General features: G+C 37.6%; 1 protein-coding gene and 1 long non-coding RNA gene across 15 annotated transcripts in view; one reads left to right on the top strand and one right to left on the bottom strand.

Annotated features, from left to right (window-relative positions):
* TIA1 (TIA1 cytotoxic granule associated RNA binding protein) overlaps positions 1-10,001 on the top strand; it is a 30,719-nt gene extending 20,718 nt beyond the window's left edge. For 10 of the 14 annotated variants that reach the window (XM_070480695.1, XM_070480680.1, XM_070480666.1 and 7 more), the window contains 6 exons: positions 4,241-4,349; positions 4,732-4,827; positions 4,925-5,009; positions 5,337-5,460; positions 6,324-6,469; positions 7,404-10,001. In XM_070480695.1, coding sequence (XP_070336796.1) covers positions 4,241-4,349; positions 4,732-4,827; positions 4,925-5,009; positions 5,337-5,460; positions 6,324-6,469; positions 7,404-7,530 — 687 coding nt within the window. In that variant the 3' untranslated portion in view covers positions 7,531-10,001. Of the gene's footprint in view, positions 1-4,240; positions 4,483-4,731; positions 4,828-4,924; positions 5,010-5,336; positions 5,461-6,323; positions 6,470-7,403 lie in introns of those variants that run through there. The other 4 variants (XM_070480667.1, XM_070480679.1, XM_070480692.1 and 1 more) reach the window with 2 other exon arrangements.
* On the bottom strand, positions 8,963-18,753 carry LOC139039609 (uncharacterized). Its single transcript, XR_011492942.1, has 2 exons — positions 18,131-18,753; positions 8,963-17,831 (listed from the first exon to the last, which is right to left on the bottom strand). It is a non-coding gene; the product is annotated as an uncharacterized lncRNA (long non-coding RNA).
* Between the last annotated feature and the right edge of the window lie 18 nt (positions 18,754-18,771).

The raw sequence follows: 18,771 nt of genomic DNA, 5'->3' as shown, positions 1-18,771 counted from the left end.
AGTATACTGTATTGGTGTTTATCTTTCTGGCTTACTTCACTCTGTATAATGGGCTCCAGTTTTATCCATCTCATTAGAACTGATTCAAATTATTCTTTTTAATGGCTGAGTAATATTCCATTGTGTATATGTACTATAGCTTTCTTACCCATTCGTCTGCTGATGGGCACCTAGGTTGCTTCATGTCCTGGCTATTATAAACAGTGCTGCGATGAACATTGGGATACGCATGTCTCTTTCAGTTCTGGTTTCCTCAGTGTGTATGCCCAGGAGTGGGATTGCTGGCTCATATGGCAGTTCTATTTCCAGTTTTTTAAGGAATCTCCACACTGTTCTCCATAGTGGCTGTACTAGTTTGCATTCCCACCAACAGTGTAAGAGGGTTCCCTTTTCTCCACGTCGGGTGAAATTTATAAGCATCATTTATTGTACCAGTTCCTTCCAAGTTTTTAAAAACGTCTGTTTGCAGTTATGCCAACTAGTGTCAGATTGGCTTATATTTTCTAGTTCCTGTGTCTGCTTATATTGAAACTAATGTCTGGTTATTCCTCCCTATCCAGATATTCACTGTAACAGCCAGCTTGCAGCCATTTTACTTTTCCAAAATTTACTTTTCAAGTAAAAAATCAGTCCTGAAAATGTTAACATGGCTTTTTTTTTTTAAATTAATGTCTGTGCCGGGCTTTTATTGGTGCAAGAGGGCTTTCTCTAGTTGTGGACAGTGGGGTGCACAACTCCTTGTTGCAGGCCCTCGAGCATGCAGATTTCAGTAGTTGTGGCACACGGGCTTAGTTGCTCCTCAACATGTGAGATCTTCCTGGACCAGGGATTGAACCCATGTCCTCTACATTGGCAGGGAGATTCTTATCCACTGTGCCACCTGGGAAGTCCTTAACATGGCTTTTAAGTTAAGGCAAAAGAAGGCAGAATACACTGTAATTGTGTGTCAGCTATTCACACAGTGGCATCGTATCTTTTGATCAGATTCTTTTATAACTATCATCTTCCTCTCATGAAGTAAAAGTGTCTTCTAAGAAGCAAGTATTAATCTAAGAGGTCAGGAAAAATCCGTATATTAGAAAAATTGCGAATGGTAAAGCATATTGAGAGGTGAAGATGTAAAAGCTCTGTCATGTATGATCCCATCTACTAGGTGTAAAAGGAGATGAAAAAATAAAAACTATGAGACTGTAACTAGTTCTTAAAGTCTGTTAATCACAACATAATATTTAGGGAAGATAGAAGAATACCTCATGCAATGAACTGATAGCCACATTTACCTTAAAGGATTGATAAATAGGTTGTCAATGTTTTGTGTTACCTGGTGATACAGGTTGAGAGCTTTGGGTAGAGTAAAAACTCACTTTTTTGCATTTGGGATTATGGAATATACTCCACTGCTATATGTCACTATTTAATGCATAGTTAGTATGAAAGTCAGATATAGCAGAGGATGTCTGTCTGTGACCTCTGTAGTTAACCAGACATGGATTATAATCCTGACAATCATCACACAAGAGGTATATGACTTTGAATAAGTGATACAATTTGATCTTCCCACATTTATATTTTAGTTTCTATAACTTTGTGCTATGTGATTGGCAGGCATTCTCTGGTGTTGCGACGTGCCACAGCACTGATTGCAATTGCCCCTGGCTCCCTTGCCTCTCCTGTGTTGTGTGTCCTAGGCAAACTCCAGTACTGGTTGAACATACCTCCCTGCTTACTCTGAAGTAACTGAGTGTTGCTAGAGAGAAATTGAGTCAGCTGGTTTCACTTCTGATTTAGCAGTTACACATAGATTAAATACATGGTAGTCTCTTTGTAAAACTGATTCCCTGTTCTTAGAAAAACTATTTCATGCTCCCTCATTTCTCCTCAAATATTCCTCATTCTTTTTCTTCATCATCACCCTGAGCTTCAAATGAGAAAGTAAAAGCTATCATACAGAAATTCCCTCAGCTTTCTGCCACCAAACCTACATTAAATGCTCTCACCTTCTCCCTCTTCCTCCTGTTACAGTGGAGGAAGTCTTTCCTGTCGTTGTATATGAGCATATAATTATATTTGTTTTCTAGGGCTGCTGTATCAAAGTAGCTGAATGACTTAGAACAATAAAAAGATTCTCTTAAGTTCTAGAGGATAGAAGTCCAGAATCAGATTTTCGTCATGGCCATGCTCCATCTGAAGATGCTGGAAGTATCCTTCCTTCTCTCTTTAGTTTCTGGTGGTAACTGGCAATCCTTGGATCCTTGACTTGTAGCTGCATCACTCCAGTCTCTACCTTTGTCTTCACATGACCCTCTTTCCTCTATGTGTGTCCTTGTTAACTTCTTATCTTCTTATCTTAGGCCCACCCTAACTTGTATGACCACATCTTAACTAATATACCTGCAAAGACCCTATTTCAAAGGCAAATGAGGTCACTTCCACAATTATGAGGCTGGATAGATAGGACTTCATATAAATTTAAGTGACACAGTTCAACCAACAACAGATAGTTATTAAACATCTTACAGAGTTCAGACTGGCTAGTGTGAAAAGCAATATTTGTTTCTTTTTTAAGAATCATTTCCTTTTTATGTGTCTCAAGAACAGCTTTCAGCCTTAAATTTACCTGTTCTTTTGTGCTAGGTTAAGCCCACATAAGCTTACCAAAGCTATGGTTTACATAGGCTAACCAAAGCTGAACCCCACGTCCTTTTCAGTCTGTTCTTAAGTTGGCTTTATTCTTACTCTGTACCAAGCCTACTCTTTTCAAGTTCACCTATTGATTTCTGCTTGCTTGGCTCTCTGACAGTACATTGTTGTGGGTTTCTTCCTTCATCAGTAGCTATTCCTTCTTAGTCACCTTATCTCGCAATTTCTCCTTTATCCAGTTTTCACATTTTTCTGTTTTTTAGGGCTCTATCCTAGGACACTCTTTTCTCTCCAGTCTTTCTTCATGGCTCTGAATCTTATATCTGCAGCTCCACTTACTTCACACTTAACCAACAAACTGTCTTCATTTAGATGTCTTACACATATCTGAAACTTAATGTGTCTTAAATAATTGTTTCTTCCTCAAACTTGTTCCTCCACTGCCTCCCAGGCTTCTCATTTCCGTAAATACCAGCACTGTCCTCCCTACTGCCCAAGCAGGAACCTAGGAGTTGGCTTTGATTCCTGCCCTTTTAGTTACTGTGCACACTGCCCCCCCCCCCCCCCCACCGCCCCCATTCTGTTGACTCTTCCTTTAGATTACATCACTGCTACTATATTAGTCCTGGTCACCAACATTCTTTTTTAATCTGAGTATTACATTAGTCTTAGAAAGTGTCTTTTTACTGTCTTATCTCCCCAAACTGTTCTCCTTAAAACATAAGGATGGCCTTAAGACATAAATTGCATCATGATAATCTCTTACTTAAAATAGTCAGTTTTTTCTTCTCACACTTTTCCTTTTGGCACACTAGATTCCAGTGAAACTAGTCGTGTTTCACATGCTTCTTTTAGATGTGTACCAAACTCTTGCCTGCCTTAACACACTTTGCAGTGGTTTTCCCTCTACCAGGAACACTCTGCTTTTTTTACTTTTTTAGCTTCTTTTCCTCTCGTTTCAGCTTAAAAATCATTTCTAAGAGACCTTCCCTAATCGTGCCACCCTAAGGTAGATTCCCATCCTTGTTTCTCAGCATGGCATATTCTTGCTCTCAGCGTTTTGTTTCTGACATGGCACTTAACCATAACTAATAATTACTTTATTTGTCCCCTCCAAAAAATGGAAGCTCCATGGCAGCAGAGACCGTGTCTGCCTTTTTGACTGTATTCCCAGCACTTAACGTTAACTGCTGTCTAAAACATGATGACTGCTCAGTATTCACTTGTAAGATGAATGAGTAACCAAACACTATTGTTGAAAGCTTGTTGGATTGTATAAAGTGAGATTTTCATCCATAATAGTCTGGGTTGTTATGTGAACTTGACAATGGCTACCTCAAGGGCTTTTGGGCTCGAGTCTTTCAGGTGATTAAAATTCCCAAAAGCCCTTATGAGGTAAAAGACAGTTTAAAAGCACCATTGTAAAATAAATAAAAGCACCATTGTATTTTAGAAAAGCTGTCATATATTGTGTATATCATAAAGTATTCCATTAAGAAAACATTTGTGGAAAGCAACCATGAGTCTTCTCTTTTGCACAAAGTTGTTTAACATCAACTAATAGTGGCTTCTTTGTCATTTCTAATGTTGTGTGGAACAGGATGCTGAAAACGCCATTCAACAGATGGGTGGCCAGTGGCTTGGTGGAAGACAAATCAGAACTAACTGGGCAACCCGAAAGCCTCCAGCTCCAAAGAGTACATATGAGTGTAGGTGTATTGGAGAAGAAAAGGAAATGTGGAATTTTGGAGGAAAAAACACTAGATTTTAAATGTTAGAGCTGTTCCCGGAGACTTATTGCAGAAATAGATGAGAAGCAAATCAAGACTACTGTTCAAAAATGTACTTAGTTTTCATTTTTGTAATTATAAATAATAAGTAATATCTCTAATGTCAAGTCTCCTATTAATTAGAGAATACTGAGTAATATTTAGACATTCTTCGGGGAGGTTTAATCCTTAATCAAATTGTAATATGTATTAAACAAGCATTGTGATCAAGATAAATATTACCATTACAGTAGTGTTGTTAATATTGCTTTCCTCTTTCTGAACATTTTGTGAACTAAAAATATTAAACTTTTCTCCCCAGCAAACACCAAACAGCTATCATATGATGAGGTCGTAAATCAGTCTAGTCCAAGCAACTGTACTGTGTACTGTGGAGGCGTCACTTCCGGGCTAACAGGTATGGGGACTTCACCTATGTGGCATCTTAAGATTAATTGTAAAGTACTTTATTTGTAGGATTTTAATGCGATTCGGTTTTGGTTTTTGTCTAACAGAACAACTAATGCGTCAGACTTTTTCACCATTTGGACAAATAATGGAAATTCGAGTCTTTCCAGATAAAGGATATTCTTTTGTTCGGTAGGTGTGGTTTTTAAAAAACACTTTTACCTCCAGATCATTTTTGAACTTTTAACTTACTGGTTTTCTTTAAAATTTGCTTTGGTTATAAAGAAATAGAAATTTCTCTAGCTTTTATTAAACTCGCCACAATAATTCCTTCCTTCCAATACAAAGGGAAATCATTTCTATTAAGAGAAATTTCTCGAAAAAATGAAAACATAGGCCATTTTATTCTTATATTAACTTCCTGTTACACCTCAGGCCCAGTTTGATTTTTTCAAATATGTTTTATTTATAAGTACCTTAAATAGTTTATACTGTAATTCTTAATATTATTTTCAATAGGTTCAATTCCCATGAAAGTGCAGCACATGCAATTGTTTCTGTTAATGGAACTACTATTGAAGGCCATGTTGTGAAATGCTATTGGGGCAAAGAAACTCTTGATATGATAAATCCTGTGCAACAGGTGAGAGGGTTCTTGACTTTGCAAAGTAATGGCTGGGCTAATAGGTATTTTTAAATGAAATTGTTAATAATCCTTGTTAATGTTTCTAGCTACAATGATGGCATATAGGGGCTCTTCCTACGTGTATAATATTATAGTTCCAGAGTGATGGTTCATGGATACAGTGGTGACATGATGAATGTGACTGCCTCAACTAACTCATGCTCACACCACAGTGGATTTTAAAATGTTCTAACAAACCTAACAGGGTATTAAATTTTTTTCTAATTCTTAGTAGACTTACATACTATTTGGAGAACTCACAAGCATGTTTGAATTCAGTTGAAACAAAAGCTATAAAGATATTTAGGACCTTGGTGTTTTCTTCCAGATTTTGTCACCTTTGTTTTTCCAGGCAGCTCTAGTAGTTCAAACTTGATCCCACAAACATTTCTATGAGGAAATAGTAAATGAAACATCAAGATAGGATTGAGAAAATCCTAAACTGTATAACTTTATTAAGTAAACTGAATATAAGAATAGTCTTCATATCTTCCTTATCTAAAGGAAACAGTCATATGGATAATTTACAAAACACTTAAATGTTATCCTGAAAAAAAAAAATGTTATCCTGAGTTGAATATTTATTTCTAGGGCATTACCTGCTGGCTCAAAGAATATGGCATTTAGAGCATCATTGCAGAGTTGAAGCAGTATGACTTCACTGTTTTTTAGCAGTGACAACTTACTCTTGCTTATCCTTTAGTTTTCATTGTAATGATGACCCTATGTGTTATATCTGTTTATTTGTGGTATATAAGGACTGTATAAGGACCTATAATTTCAAATAATACTAAATTATCTGTTATAACTTTACTTAACAGCAGAATCAAATTGGATATCCACAAGCTTATGGCCAGTGGGGCCAGTGGTATGGGAATGCACAACAAATTGGCCAGTATATGCCTAATGGTTGGCAAGTACCTGCATATGGAATGTATGGCCAGCCATGGAACCAGCAAGGATTTAAGTAAGCACACTTGTTCTTTTCCTTTATTATTAACCTTTGAAAATGTCAAGAACTTAGGAAGAGATTTTAAGTAATTAGCAGGTAATGTGGCCTTCTATCTAAAGCATAGCCTTTGAAGGACTTAGAGTCTCTGTTTTTTACTTTATGGTTTTAAGTGTATATCTTTAAAAAATTGCCTGCAAATGTGTTGCTTTGATTTATAACCAGCATTATAAGGACTTTGGTAATGCTTGAATGACTCAACAAATATTTAAGTAAGAAAATAGGAACTTAATAGTTGTTAAGGTTTTTATGTGACTAATGGTCACTAGCCTTTCTTGGATACAGTTATTTTGATCCTAGTTGCTTTATTCATTAGACTTTTTTCCTGTGCAGAAGGGTTTATTCATACATTGTTATTCAAAAGCTTCTTTATATATCCTGAATTGTGCAATTTTACTTAAATTTCTGAAAAACACTTTGCAGTTTTTATTTAAAATGAATCTTGTTATGTTGAAATATTTATAAGCTTACATATACTAATAAATATTTTAATTTCTTTGAGTAATATAAATGCAAGTCCGTATTATACCAGATAATCAAGATTCTTTCAGACAGTGGCTTGTTCAACATATGTCAAACCCCAGGAGAACAGTTCTGAGATTAAAGATGAGTTTTTCTGAGTTCAAAGGGAATAAATGTTTATAGATAAAGGATGTTTTCTTAGCTGTAGTTAAACTAACAGAATTAACTGTATAAATTAAAGCTACATGGATGCTTATTTTTAAAAGAAAAAAACCTTTTGCCTTTGCTTTCTCTGACATAACAATTATTCTTATATTTGGGCTTAAGAAAAAGGATATTTCCCACATATGTGTAATTTCTTCTTGGCATTACATTTTATTTTAATCAGTGGATTTCCCTTCCCCTCTGCTTCTTTCACATTCTCCACCAGTCAGACACAGTCTTCTCCACCATGGATGGGACCAAATTATGGAGTGCAGCCACCTCCAGGACAGAATGGCAGCATGATGCCTAATCAGCCTGCAGGGTATCGAGTGGCAGGGTATGAAACCCAGTGAAAAAGGACTCCAGAATCTAAAGTCAGGGGCTTAAGGCTACAGGGAGTAGTAAAGCCGTTGTTTACTTACAGATTTATCAAATCAGTCAGAGCAAATGTCAGATACAGTGTATTTATTTAAAAGATTCATTTTTCAATCATGAAATTACTTATCATCCACATTGTTTTAAAAAGAAACAAGATGCTGGATGTCTGCCAATTTTTGCCTTCATTACCTTTTTTGATAAAGATTCTCAGATCCTTGTTTCAAATACAAATGCAGGGATTGCTGCCACTTTTTTAAAATTGAGGCAGAAAATTGCACAATGTTGAACTTTTTTTCCACTGAAGTAGTGTGCAGTTCTAGTTTGCATTCCTGATATGATTTAAAACATGTAATATAAAGATGTAAAAAAAAAAGAAAAACCAAAACTGTGCAGAGTCTAGAAGTTCTTTGTAATCTTCAGCTAATGCACAATTCTGTTTTAGGTTTTTTTGAAATAGACATTGTTTGAGCTGTCCCATCGCCACTATTTCCCTCTGCCGTTTTTAAATATAAATTATTAGTTTACATCATTTTTGTATCTACATTTTTTCCACAAATTTGTCTTGCCTTATTAAAGTTCTGTAAAATACACTTAAATGGGAAAAAAAATGATGTTCATTTAGATTGAAAACTTTTCTCAGATGGATTGATAATTGTATTCATCTTGTGTTTTATATGAGAAGGTGCCTCAAGAATTCCCTGTTTAATCTGTTTAAAAGGGTTTTTATCTTCTGTGATAAACTTTGCTGTGTACCAGGAATTATAAAAAAAACTTGTTACTAAAGAAAATCTCTGAAATGTGATAAGTTCTTATGAACCCATGTTAATTTCATATGTCAACTTCTATATTTACATGTATTATTTCATTATGTAAAATGTTTTAGCAGTTTAATATTTTGCACAGTTACCAAACTTTGTATGTTATTTCCTCCTTAAAGGCATCATGCAGAGTCGACAGGAGATTTATAAAGTTTTGTTTGCATGTGAATATCAAATACACATTTTGGTAGTCTTTGAATACAAAGTCATCAGCTCTTGTTTTTCAAGAATTTTGAGACACAAAGTTGTATGTAAAAAAAATATCAATTTGCCATATTCTAGTTATATTTACTCAAAAAGAGTAAGTCAACTTGATTTTAATATGTACAAATGATAGCTGTGAAACTGTAGAATATCCTTATGTTAGGCATGGGGGTTCCTTGTGAACTCCAAAATTAGCCTGAATGACCAGCCAAGCAAAGCATTTTTTAAATGTTCAGAGGCCAAAAGATAAACAACAACAACAAAAAAAACCCTTGAAATCCTACCTCCTTAAACAGCCTTCAAAGAGGAGAATCCTCAGTGCAATCATTACTTTCTTTTGGTACCTGTTTTCCTGGAGTTCCTAGTTTTATTATTTTGGGTTGGCTCCAAGCATTAAGAAGTTTAATCTTTGATGGCATTGTTCTAGTTTTGAAATTTCTAGTACATTTCAGAGTCTCTTAGAACAATAGTGGGAGATTTTGTTTGTTTTGTTTTGTTTTCTGTAAAAGTCACAAACTCTCCTGTTTGACTCACAAAGGGAAAGGATCCCCGGTATACCTATTTGGATGCTTGGTTGTTCTTTTTAAGACCAGAGAGCTCCCGGTGTTTTGTTTAGGAACAGAAAAGGCCCGTTGAATCTTAAGAGATTCCTGGCCTGTATTCTCCAGGCAAAGGAGCCTGAACTGGTCTCTAAGCCAATACTCCAGTAAACCAGAGCCCAGGAAAGACAGCTCATAACTGTGTAATTCTCTGGGGCTCAATTCTATGCAGTTGTAAACACTTGGAAATTTTATTTCCTTGTTAACTTCTACAGATCAGGGCATGCAACCAAAAGCAGCTTAAATGAAGTACTCAAAAAATGAAATAATAGGATGCTGTTTTTAGATTCTTCTGGTTTATGTTCCTATTTTAGGACCCTCATCGTTTTTCTCTTATTCAAAAAAATTTTATGTCCTATACATCTGTGGACTGCAGGGTAAATTATTTGGGCATAAATAAGCAAAAGTGTAGTTTTCCTTTCATTTTGACTGTCTCAAGTAATACTTTTTATTAGCCAATATTTTTTTATTGCACAATTCTAAAATGTACAGACTACTTTTTGAGAAGAAAGTAGTATTACTCAAAGGGTTACTACTGAACAAATTTGCAATTCAGGAACATTGCTAACTTTGCTATAAATCTTATTCTCAGTGTTAAATCACTTTAAAAATTTACAGTCTAAAAATCATACTGGTATTAGTATCTGGTAAGGAAATTACAGTTTTTAAAATGAATTCATTCTCTGCAATATGCATTCAGATTTTACTTTAAAATACATCTGGTACTGTAAAGAACCTGAAGTGGTTCACACTTAAGGGGTTCATTAATCCAGTATTCTTTGCCCTGACTGTTTGGATATTAAAGTTCCTTTATGTTTTCTATAACCTTTGGGATCTGCTTGCAGTGGTTATTGTGTGTGAGATTTTTTTTTTTACTTTTTGGTCTAGCCATATTGTTATATTCACTCAGGTATTTGTTCAGTTTCTTTTTAATCTTATTCCAGAAACCATGCTTTGCATTGGGATACTGCACAGAATTGCTGTAGAGAACTTATATGAAACCAGGATCTCATTTTCCCTGTGTGATATTCTCTCCCTGTGGAAGATGAGATTCACATTCTTGTTTTATTCCTGTTTGTTTCTGTGCTTACTCAACTTCCTTTTGTATGTGTTTTTAAGAGTTCTATTACTTTGGAAAAGATGGTTGGTAAGGACTAGTTTGCATAGAGAATTAGAGTTGAGTTTACTGAGAGCTACAGGGTGCTCTTGAGGTTACAGTTGAATTGGAAAAATAAACTGTGTTTGTAGAAAATAAAGAGCAAACCCTTTCAATGAAAGAGTGATGATTTCTAAACACAAAATCTTTTTTGTGTACAGTTATTGCATTTTTTTCCAGTGACTACATTTTGACTGTTTAGAATTTGAAGAACATACCTCTAAAACAACAAATTTTAATTTAAGAACCTTGAGTAAAATGTATATGAATCTCTGTTGAGTAGTACTTTACACTATGGCCTCTGAAGTTGGAGGCTGAAGTTATTCTAATAGCAATTCACCTAAAAAAGGAAAAAGTAGATTTTGACTCAGGGTTAATATGCTTAAATGAGTTACTGCCCAGAAAGTAGGAGTTAAGTAGATTTACATACTAGATAAATGAGATCCCTAGCTTATCTGTTTTCAGCTCTAGAAGACCAATAACCATACTTAAACACGTAAGAAATGGCAACCCACTCCAATATTCTTGCCTGGAGAATCCCATGGATGGAGGAGCCTGGTAGGCTACAGTCACGGGGTCGCAAAGAGTCGGACACGATTGAGCAACTTCACTTTCTTTCACTTTCACTGTGGAAATACTAAGCTGCTCTTGAGTGAAAAGACAGAAGCTAATATTTGAGGGTCCTCACCAATTCAATGGACATGAGTTTGAGCGAGCTCTGGGAGGTGGTGAAGGACAGGGAACCCTGGCATGCTGTAGTCCATGGGGTCGCAAAGAGTCGGGCACAACTGAGCAACTTAACAAAACCAAAAAGTAACTGGCCAGCAGTCCTCTTCGAGTGGAGTGTGCTGATCAGTAAGCCCTGCCCATGTACACAAACCTTCCAAACAGGTTTTTAGTGCTTCACTTTTCAATGAAGTCAGCCAAAGGTCAGCAGAAATTGAGAAGAATTTTGACTGCAAAAGGTAGAGCTAAATAAAAAGCAGCTCTCAAGAATCTGAAAACTTATACTGTATTCAAGAAATTAGAACAGAATACTAATAAAATGTCACAACAAGAAATGAGAATAAATAAATTCAGTGAGAGTATTAAAAGACAAGGAGATGTTCTATAACAGAAATCAAAAGTAGAAAAAATAAATATGGATCAATTCAGGAGGTTTATAATATAAAATCAATAAGTGTTCCAAGAAGAAAACAGAAAATAGGGGAGTGGGTGGAATTTATTAAATAAAGGAAAATTTCCCTGACGATTTTTTGAATTTTAAGATTGAAGAAAGGCTGATGTTGAGTTTGCACAATAAATAGGAAAGATCCATATGAAGCCATACCACTATAAAATTTTAGGATGCCAGGCCTCTAAGGGACCCATCCTAAAATTTACCAGATAGAAAAAGGATTGAGAAAAATACCCAATGACAACACTGAACCTAGGAATCAGTGGGGCACTATTTTCAGAAGTGTAAATGAACTATGGTTCTGGGTCACCACAGAATAAAGACTAGATACGTAAGTTCATGGAAGACTGATTCTCAGGGATAAACTGGATAAACTCCATCAGAACAAGAATAAGTCAGGAAAAAAAAATACAATGTAGTATATAGAAACAGGATCAAACAGGAGTGAGATAACAGGAAGTCCTAGGATTACAGTTGTGAAGAGACTTGGCAGCCAATCCAGATTGATAGTCAGCAGGCCAGACTTAAGGCTCTCTAGAGGTCGGGCAGTGTATTGTGAGAAGTTTCACAGAACTGTGGAGAATGTGAGTCTAAATACTGGAAAATCAGGCAAATGTGAAGAGACCAGCCAGGGAAAACATTGTGTAAGAAAAGAAACATTCCCTGAGCCAAGTACATGTACCAAGCTAATATTTCTTGTTTTCCTGAATTATATTCATAAATATTTGTACTATTCCACTGCTTTGGTTTTCTTTGGCAACTCCAATTGTATGTTGGATTTCCTCTGCCTGTCATTGATTTCTATCATTTGTTCTTAATTATTTTTTATCTTTTCATTTGCTTTTCTTTTTTGGCACTGTGACATACGGTATTTTAGTTCCCTGACCAAAGATCGAACCTGCATCCCCTGCTTTGGAAGCGTGGAGTCTTAACCATTGGACCGCCAGGGAAATCCCTGCGTTTCTCATCTCTAATCTCTGTTCCTTACTGTGCTTCCTGTGGTATCCTGACTCACTTGTGTTCCTTTTAATGTAACCTTCATTTCTGGAATAAAAAATTTTTTTTTCTGTTTCCTAAATTCTACCAATTTCTGTTTCACTTTAGGGACAGCTCTTCCCTGAATTCTTGTATTTCTTAGCTGCATTTGCTTCATTAGCTTTTAAAATTTACACTGGAAATGTCAGTGTACTATTTTCAACTGCTTTATGGGAACATTTTCTTGTGTTTTCTCCGGGGAACTCTGGGTAAGTTTTGCTGTCTTTCTTATTTTTAATTACAGTGTCTTAGTACAAATGCTGTGCTTACTCCTTTCTGTTTATTCATATTTGAAATGGTTGGTTTTTTCTAGACCAAGTACCAGCAGGAGGATGAAGGGGAAAGACCCTGTCAGGGTTTCTTACCTCCCTTCTCTGTGGCTACAATGAATTGTCTCCTTAAAAGTGTAGCCATGGTTCCTCTCTGGGATGAGGCCCTGTTCAGAAGTTCTGTGCCAGCTGAGCGCCCTTGATTCCTTCATGTGCTCCATTAAGTGACAAAACTCTTGACTTCAAGGAGATCCCCTAACTTGCTTTCTGAAAGACATCTCCTCTGGACCCTTTAGGCACTTAACACATCTTCCCTCCTTGCCTCTTCCAGTGCTCACATGCTAGTTCAGTCCTTCCTACAGCTGGCTCCACTCACGGGTTGGCTCTCAGACTGAAGATTTGCAAGTGATTTCTGAGGTCTGCCACTACTGGCCCCCTCCTCACTCCCTGTCCTTCCCCCACAGCACTCAGTTGGCCTCCCATCCAGTACCACACTTCTCAATGTGGATGTGTTGAATTTTCTCTGTATCCCTGGCTTCACTTAAGATACTGTTTGTGGGAGTCGGTGGTCATAGGTTTTCCTTATTGCTCCCTGTGGTTTCCAGGAGAACGGTAAAGGTCCAGGTACCAGACTGCTAACCTTTCTGCCAGAATCAGAAGCCCAAAGGAATCTTTTATAGATGTAGATCTGATCATGACTCTTCCCTTCTTGAAAGTCTTTGCTTCATATTATATTTAGGATGTAATCTAAAATCTTTGGAAAAGACCATGATGCTGGGAAAGATTGAGGGCAGGAGGAGAAGGGGGCAACAGAGGACGAGATGGTTCGATGGCATCATTGACTCAGTGGACATGAGTTTGAACAAACTCCGGGAGATGTGATGACAGGGAAGCCTGGCATGCAACAGTCCATGGGGTCACAAAGACATGACTGAGAAACTGAACAGCGACCAAAATCTTTAATACGGCCTGCAGTTGTCTTCTAAAGTGCTTACTCAACTTCACTGCAAGCCACTTTATATGTCAGAATCCCACCAGAAGACAGAGACCACCACTAAACTTTGAAAAGGGAAATTTTTAGTGTAAATAGTGAAAGATGGTTAACCCCTAGAAGGAGTCCAAAAATTGCAAGTGCAAAAAAAAGTAAAAGCTACTATTTCTAAGCAGAGTGGACAGTGCAGAAGCTAAGGGTTTAGGAGAGCACTTGAAGTTTCTAACCTCTTCAAAGTGGGCTTGATTATCACAGGAACCTGCAGCCTGGTAAGAAACATGCCAGAAGGCGTGGGCCAGACCTATTCCTTAGAAGCTGCCTACCATTGGCCAGAGTTGATCTTTAGAAATGGTCCACCGGGTGAGGGAACTAGGGTTGCCAGATTTAGCAAGTGAAAGCACAGTCCAAAATATTACTTGGAACACTAAAAGTTATGTGATATTTAACTGGGTGTCCTGTATTTCATCTGTCAGCCTCTGAGGATGTTACAGGCCGGTGCCGCCAAAGCTGCCATAGAAGCAGCTGCAAGTGAGGAAAAGTGTAGCCTGAGGGTGTAGCAGGGGCAGGTCCAGAGAACCACTGAGGGGAGCACCCCCGTGTCGTCTGTACACTGATCCATTGGCTTGCACACTGAATACAGAGATTGAACCAGAACCCACAAGGAACATTCCTTCCTGTCATTGCCTCGCGTGTTCCTCTAGTTCCCTCTGTTGGCAGAGCCTAATAGTGAGCCGGCTGGCACAGGTGAAACGCTTCATAAAGCAAGGCATAGCAGGGTGGATTGGGGATCAGGACTCCCATTGCAGAACCCTGCCATGTGAATGCCTTTTGTCTGTCTGCTATTTGTCTTCAGCTCTCCACTTAAATGTCTCTTCCTCTAAAACTTCTTCCTTTCTCTACCCACAATCTATATCAGGAGCCTCTCAAGTCATCTTATAGTTTTCCTTAGAGCATTTGTCATAATTTTAAATTATATATTTATGCATTTATATCTTTAAAACCTGTGTTCCCCATTAAAAGCTGGTGACTGTTTTCTTCAAGTATATATACCCTGTAGGTAGTAAATCATTTAATTAATTAATTATCTCAATCTCATTTTAAACAAATGGCTTTCTGCCGTGTGCTGATAGTACTACCACCTAAAATACTGGGTGTGAGGTGATAAGAGCTAAAACTAAAGGACCAAACGAGGGCCAATTCTGTGAGATCTACCTTCCAAAATGTGGGGTGTAGGCACGTAAGACATTCAGGTAGAAATATCCAGTAGATAATGATGTACAATTTGGAAGGGAGATCCAGGCTGGAATAGAGATGGGAGTCATCAGCATTTAGCTGGTAATCCAACCCAAGGAGTGGCAGTCCCCCAGAGAGACAGTAGAGTGAGAAGAGGACTAAGGACAGAACTCAGGTCTATCTGTATGGAAGGGGGCAGAGACAGCTACGCTTGCAAAGGGGAATGAGGAAGAGCTGCCTGACGGAGAAATACTGAAGGCCCATAATGTTGTAGAGATCAGGAAGGAAACAAAGAAATAGTAGTCAAGGGTCAGGTGTGGCAGAGGGAAAAGTGTTCACTGGATTAACAAAAAGGAACAAATTGGTGACTTTAAAAACTAACATTTTCAGCAAAATAGTATGAACAAAATATGGATGCAGTGGGTTAGGGAGTGGGAGGTGGGGATGTTTAACTCGTGCAGACTGCCTTCCTGATTTAGTGGGCTGTAAAGAGAAGGAAGCAGAGAGGAAGGAGCAGATGGGTTTAAGAAAGCAATAATTTTTTTAACATCTCAAGACAATAAATTATTAATAAATCACAAAGGTAAGTAAATGATCACCAAAAACAAAACCTCTACTGTTCACCCATTTGGAAATACACAACAAAAAAATACCTCTGTTTTATATAAAAAACTGGAACAACAGTTCAAGAATGCGTTTGTGTGCATGTGTGTACTATTTCTCTAGGATACTTAGAATTGAGAGATGGATTAAAGAATGTAAAGTGTAAAAATTGTATGATACATATTGTCAGATTGCCCTCTTAAAAGTTGTATCATTTTATACTCCAACCAAAAATGTCTGAAAGCACCCATTTGCCCTGCTTTTACCAATGCTGATTGTTATTAAGCTTTCATTTTTGCCAATCTGAGACATGTAAAATGATCTCTTTTATTTCCCTGATTGCAAGTAAAGTTAGTGATTCTTTTTTCCCATGGTAATTGGTTGTTTGTGTTTCTTTTCTGTGACTTTTCTGTTCATGTCCTTTGTCTTTTTGACCTCCAAGGACTTTTACCATAGTGATTGCATATTGAACAATAAATTACTGAAGCCCATGCGCCTAGAGCCTGTGCTCCACTACAAGAGCAGCCGCCGCAGTGAGAAGCCTGCGCACTACCATCAGAAGCTCCCACTCGCCACAACTAGAGAAACGCCCTTGGAGCAACGAGACCCAGCACAGCCAAAAAATACTTTTTTTTTTTTAAAGAAATATGATAATACTATCTTATGTTAAGTGACAAAAACAAGGTGCAGGGAAAAGATAACATTTATCTTTGAAAGTAATAGAGGAAGTTTTGAAAACAATACTTTTGAACTAGACAGCTTTCTTAAAGAACTAAGTATAATTAGAGAAGTATAATTTCTAAGTATAATTTCTAAGTATAATTTCTCTCATGCAAATGGAGAAACTAGAAACATTCTTAAGGTCAGGAAGACAAGGTTATCTACTATTACCTTATTAATTAATTATTTCCAGGACTTACCTGGTTGTCCAGTGGTTAAGAATCCACCTTCTAAAAAAAAAAAAAGAATCCACCTTCTAATGCAGGAGACACAGCTTTGATCCCTGGTCAGGGAACTAAGATCCCACATGCCTAGGGGCAACTAAACCCACACGCTGCAACTGCTGAGTCCATCCACCCTAGGACCTGTGCTCCCCAGGAGAAGCCTACACACTGCAACAAAGACCCAGGAGAGCCAAAGAAGAAAGAAAAATAAAAACCCCAAACCTATGGCAATTAGAAAAACACTATAAAAACAATGAAATAAGTGGGTAAAAAAATATTAGCATACTGAAATAAAGAAGGCCCTTATTTGTATAAAGTCTTTATTTGAAGAAGGAATTGAAGAACCCAGCGTGCCTGGCTTGGAAGAAAGAAACTTCTTTTAGAATGAGGTTGTTTGGAACATAAAATGTGTATCAGCTGAAAACCCACAGATCTCTTAGGATGCATTTGGGCAAATTCATTGGAAAAAAATTTAAACACACTCTCTTTACAACAGTCTCTCAATTGTGACACTGTTAACATTTTGGTCCAGATAATTCTTTGTTGTAAGGGCTGTCACCTATGGCATCTACTAGATGTGTAAGCAGTGCTCCCAACTGAGAACAACTGCTTTGTGTAATCACTTGACACTAATATCAACAACCAGACATTGAAAGCCCACCATATTATTAGGTGATCATTTAGATAATCCAGGATATACTTAAAAAAATTTTTTTTTGGCTGCACAGGCTCTTCATTGTATAGTGTGGACTTTCTCTAGTTGTGGCGCATGGGTTTCTATCTTGTGGCACATGGGCTCTAGGGTGTATGGGTCAGTAGTTGCAGTGTGGAGGCTTAGTCCCTCCATGACATGTGGGATCTTAGTTTCCTAATTAGAGACTTAACCCACCTCCCCTGTATATTGGAAGGCATATTCTTAGCCACTGGACGGCCAGGGAAGTCCCGATCCAGGATATTCTGATGATCATTTTAAAACTTGAAAGACAAAATTGGAAAAATTTCATGGAAAAGAAAAAATGTGCCCTTCTCCCCCTACCTCCAGATTAAGAAACAACATAGCAAATCTTAATCACGGAAGGGACCCCTTCTCTTATTAATAGTTAAGAAGACTAAGGTTCTTCCAGCTAAAGAATGTCACTCACCATCTGGCTCTATAAGGATTAAGTCATTAGCCACTGTAGTCACTGACCTTCAACACACCTTGAAGGGAGTTCAGGGTGGAGATCAGAAACAAGGCACTCTGTGCTCTGGAAAAATTAGGAGAATAGGACTTCATATGGATATTTTCAGGAGATTTTATGAACCTAGTTTCCTGCATCTTTCCATACTTAGAAAAACACTAAAGTCATTAACTAAGATACCTGTGCTTTGTCACCAGAAGCACCCCTCTACCAACTTGTGCTTGATGGCACATACCCCTTCTCCAAAATCATAGATGTGCTAACCTCCCCCCCAACCTCATCACATCACTTCCTCAGAGCTGAGAGACTGTCTCATTGACTACAGTCCTCAGTAAGCCCCTGAATATAACAAATACAGCTCTCACCTTTTTATTTATTCGTATTATTTCATTTGACAGTTCTCAGGCGACCAGTCCACAGTGCAAAGATTAATAAGTAGCAGGAGGAAGGCTAAAGGTGCAGGAAATCTCATTCCGGGGTTTTCCAATACATACAAGCCTCACCCTTAACACATTTGTACTCAGCAGCTATTGTCAACAAAGAGTATGTAGATTTATTCTGTGCAATTCCATGGACCAAAACTAGGCCACGCCGGAACTCAATTCCAACCCCTTCTAAGGGAAAACGTTCAAGTAATACGTCAGAGTATAATTAAGGGGAAAAAAATAACTTGATACAAACACACAAGTGATAGAAACAGCGAATACTTTGGTGGACAACACTCCTTGACAAAATACTAAATCGCAGCCGACATTGCTAAAAATATAGAAAATCTAAGACTTGCATCAATGACGGATGGAATTCTACTCAGAAACAGGACTCACTCAGGCCCGAAATAGCCATGACCAGCCCTAGAATTGTCTGTGCCTTCCAGTACCAGCAGAGTTGTCCAGAGCACTCTTGCCATAGCAAAAGAAAATCTTAAGTGGTACAACCGCCTGGTAGGAGCAGATTCCACCACTTGATTCCGCAGCGATTGTCCGCTGCCTCTAGGAGGAGGAAACTA

This window comes from Odocoileus virginianus, chromosome 2 (assembly GCF_023699985.2).
Source record: "Odocoileus virginianus isolate 20LAN1187 ecotype Illinois chromosome 2, Ovbor_1.2, whole genome shotgun sequence".
In the NCBI taxonomy this organism is placed as follows: domain Eukaryota; kingdom Metazoa; phylum Chordata; class Mammalia; order Artiodactyla; family Cervidae; genus Odocoileus; species Odocoileus virginianus.
This window is presented reverse-complemented; position numbering and strand designations above follow the sequence as displayed.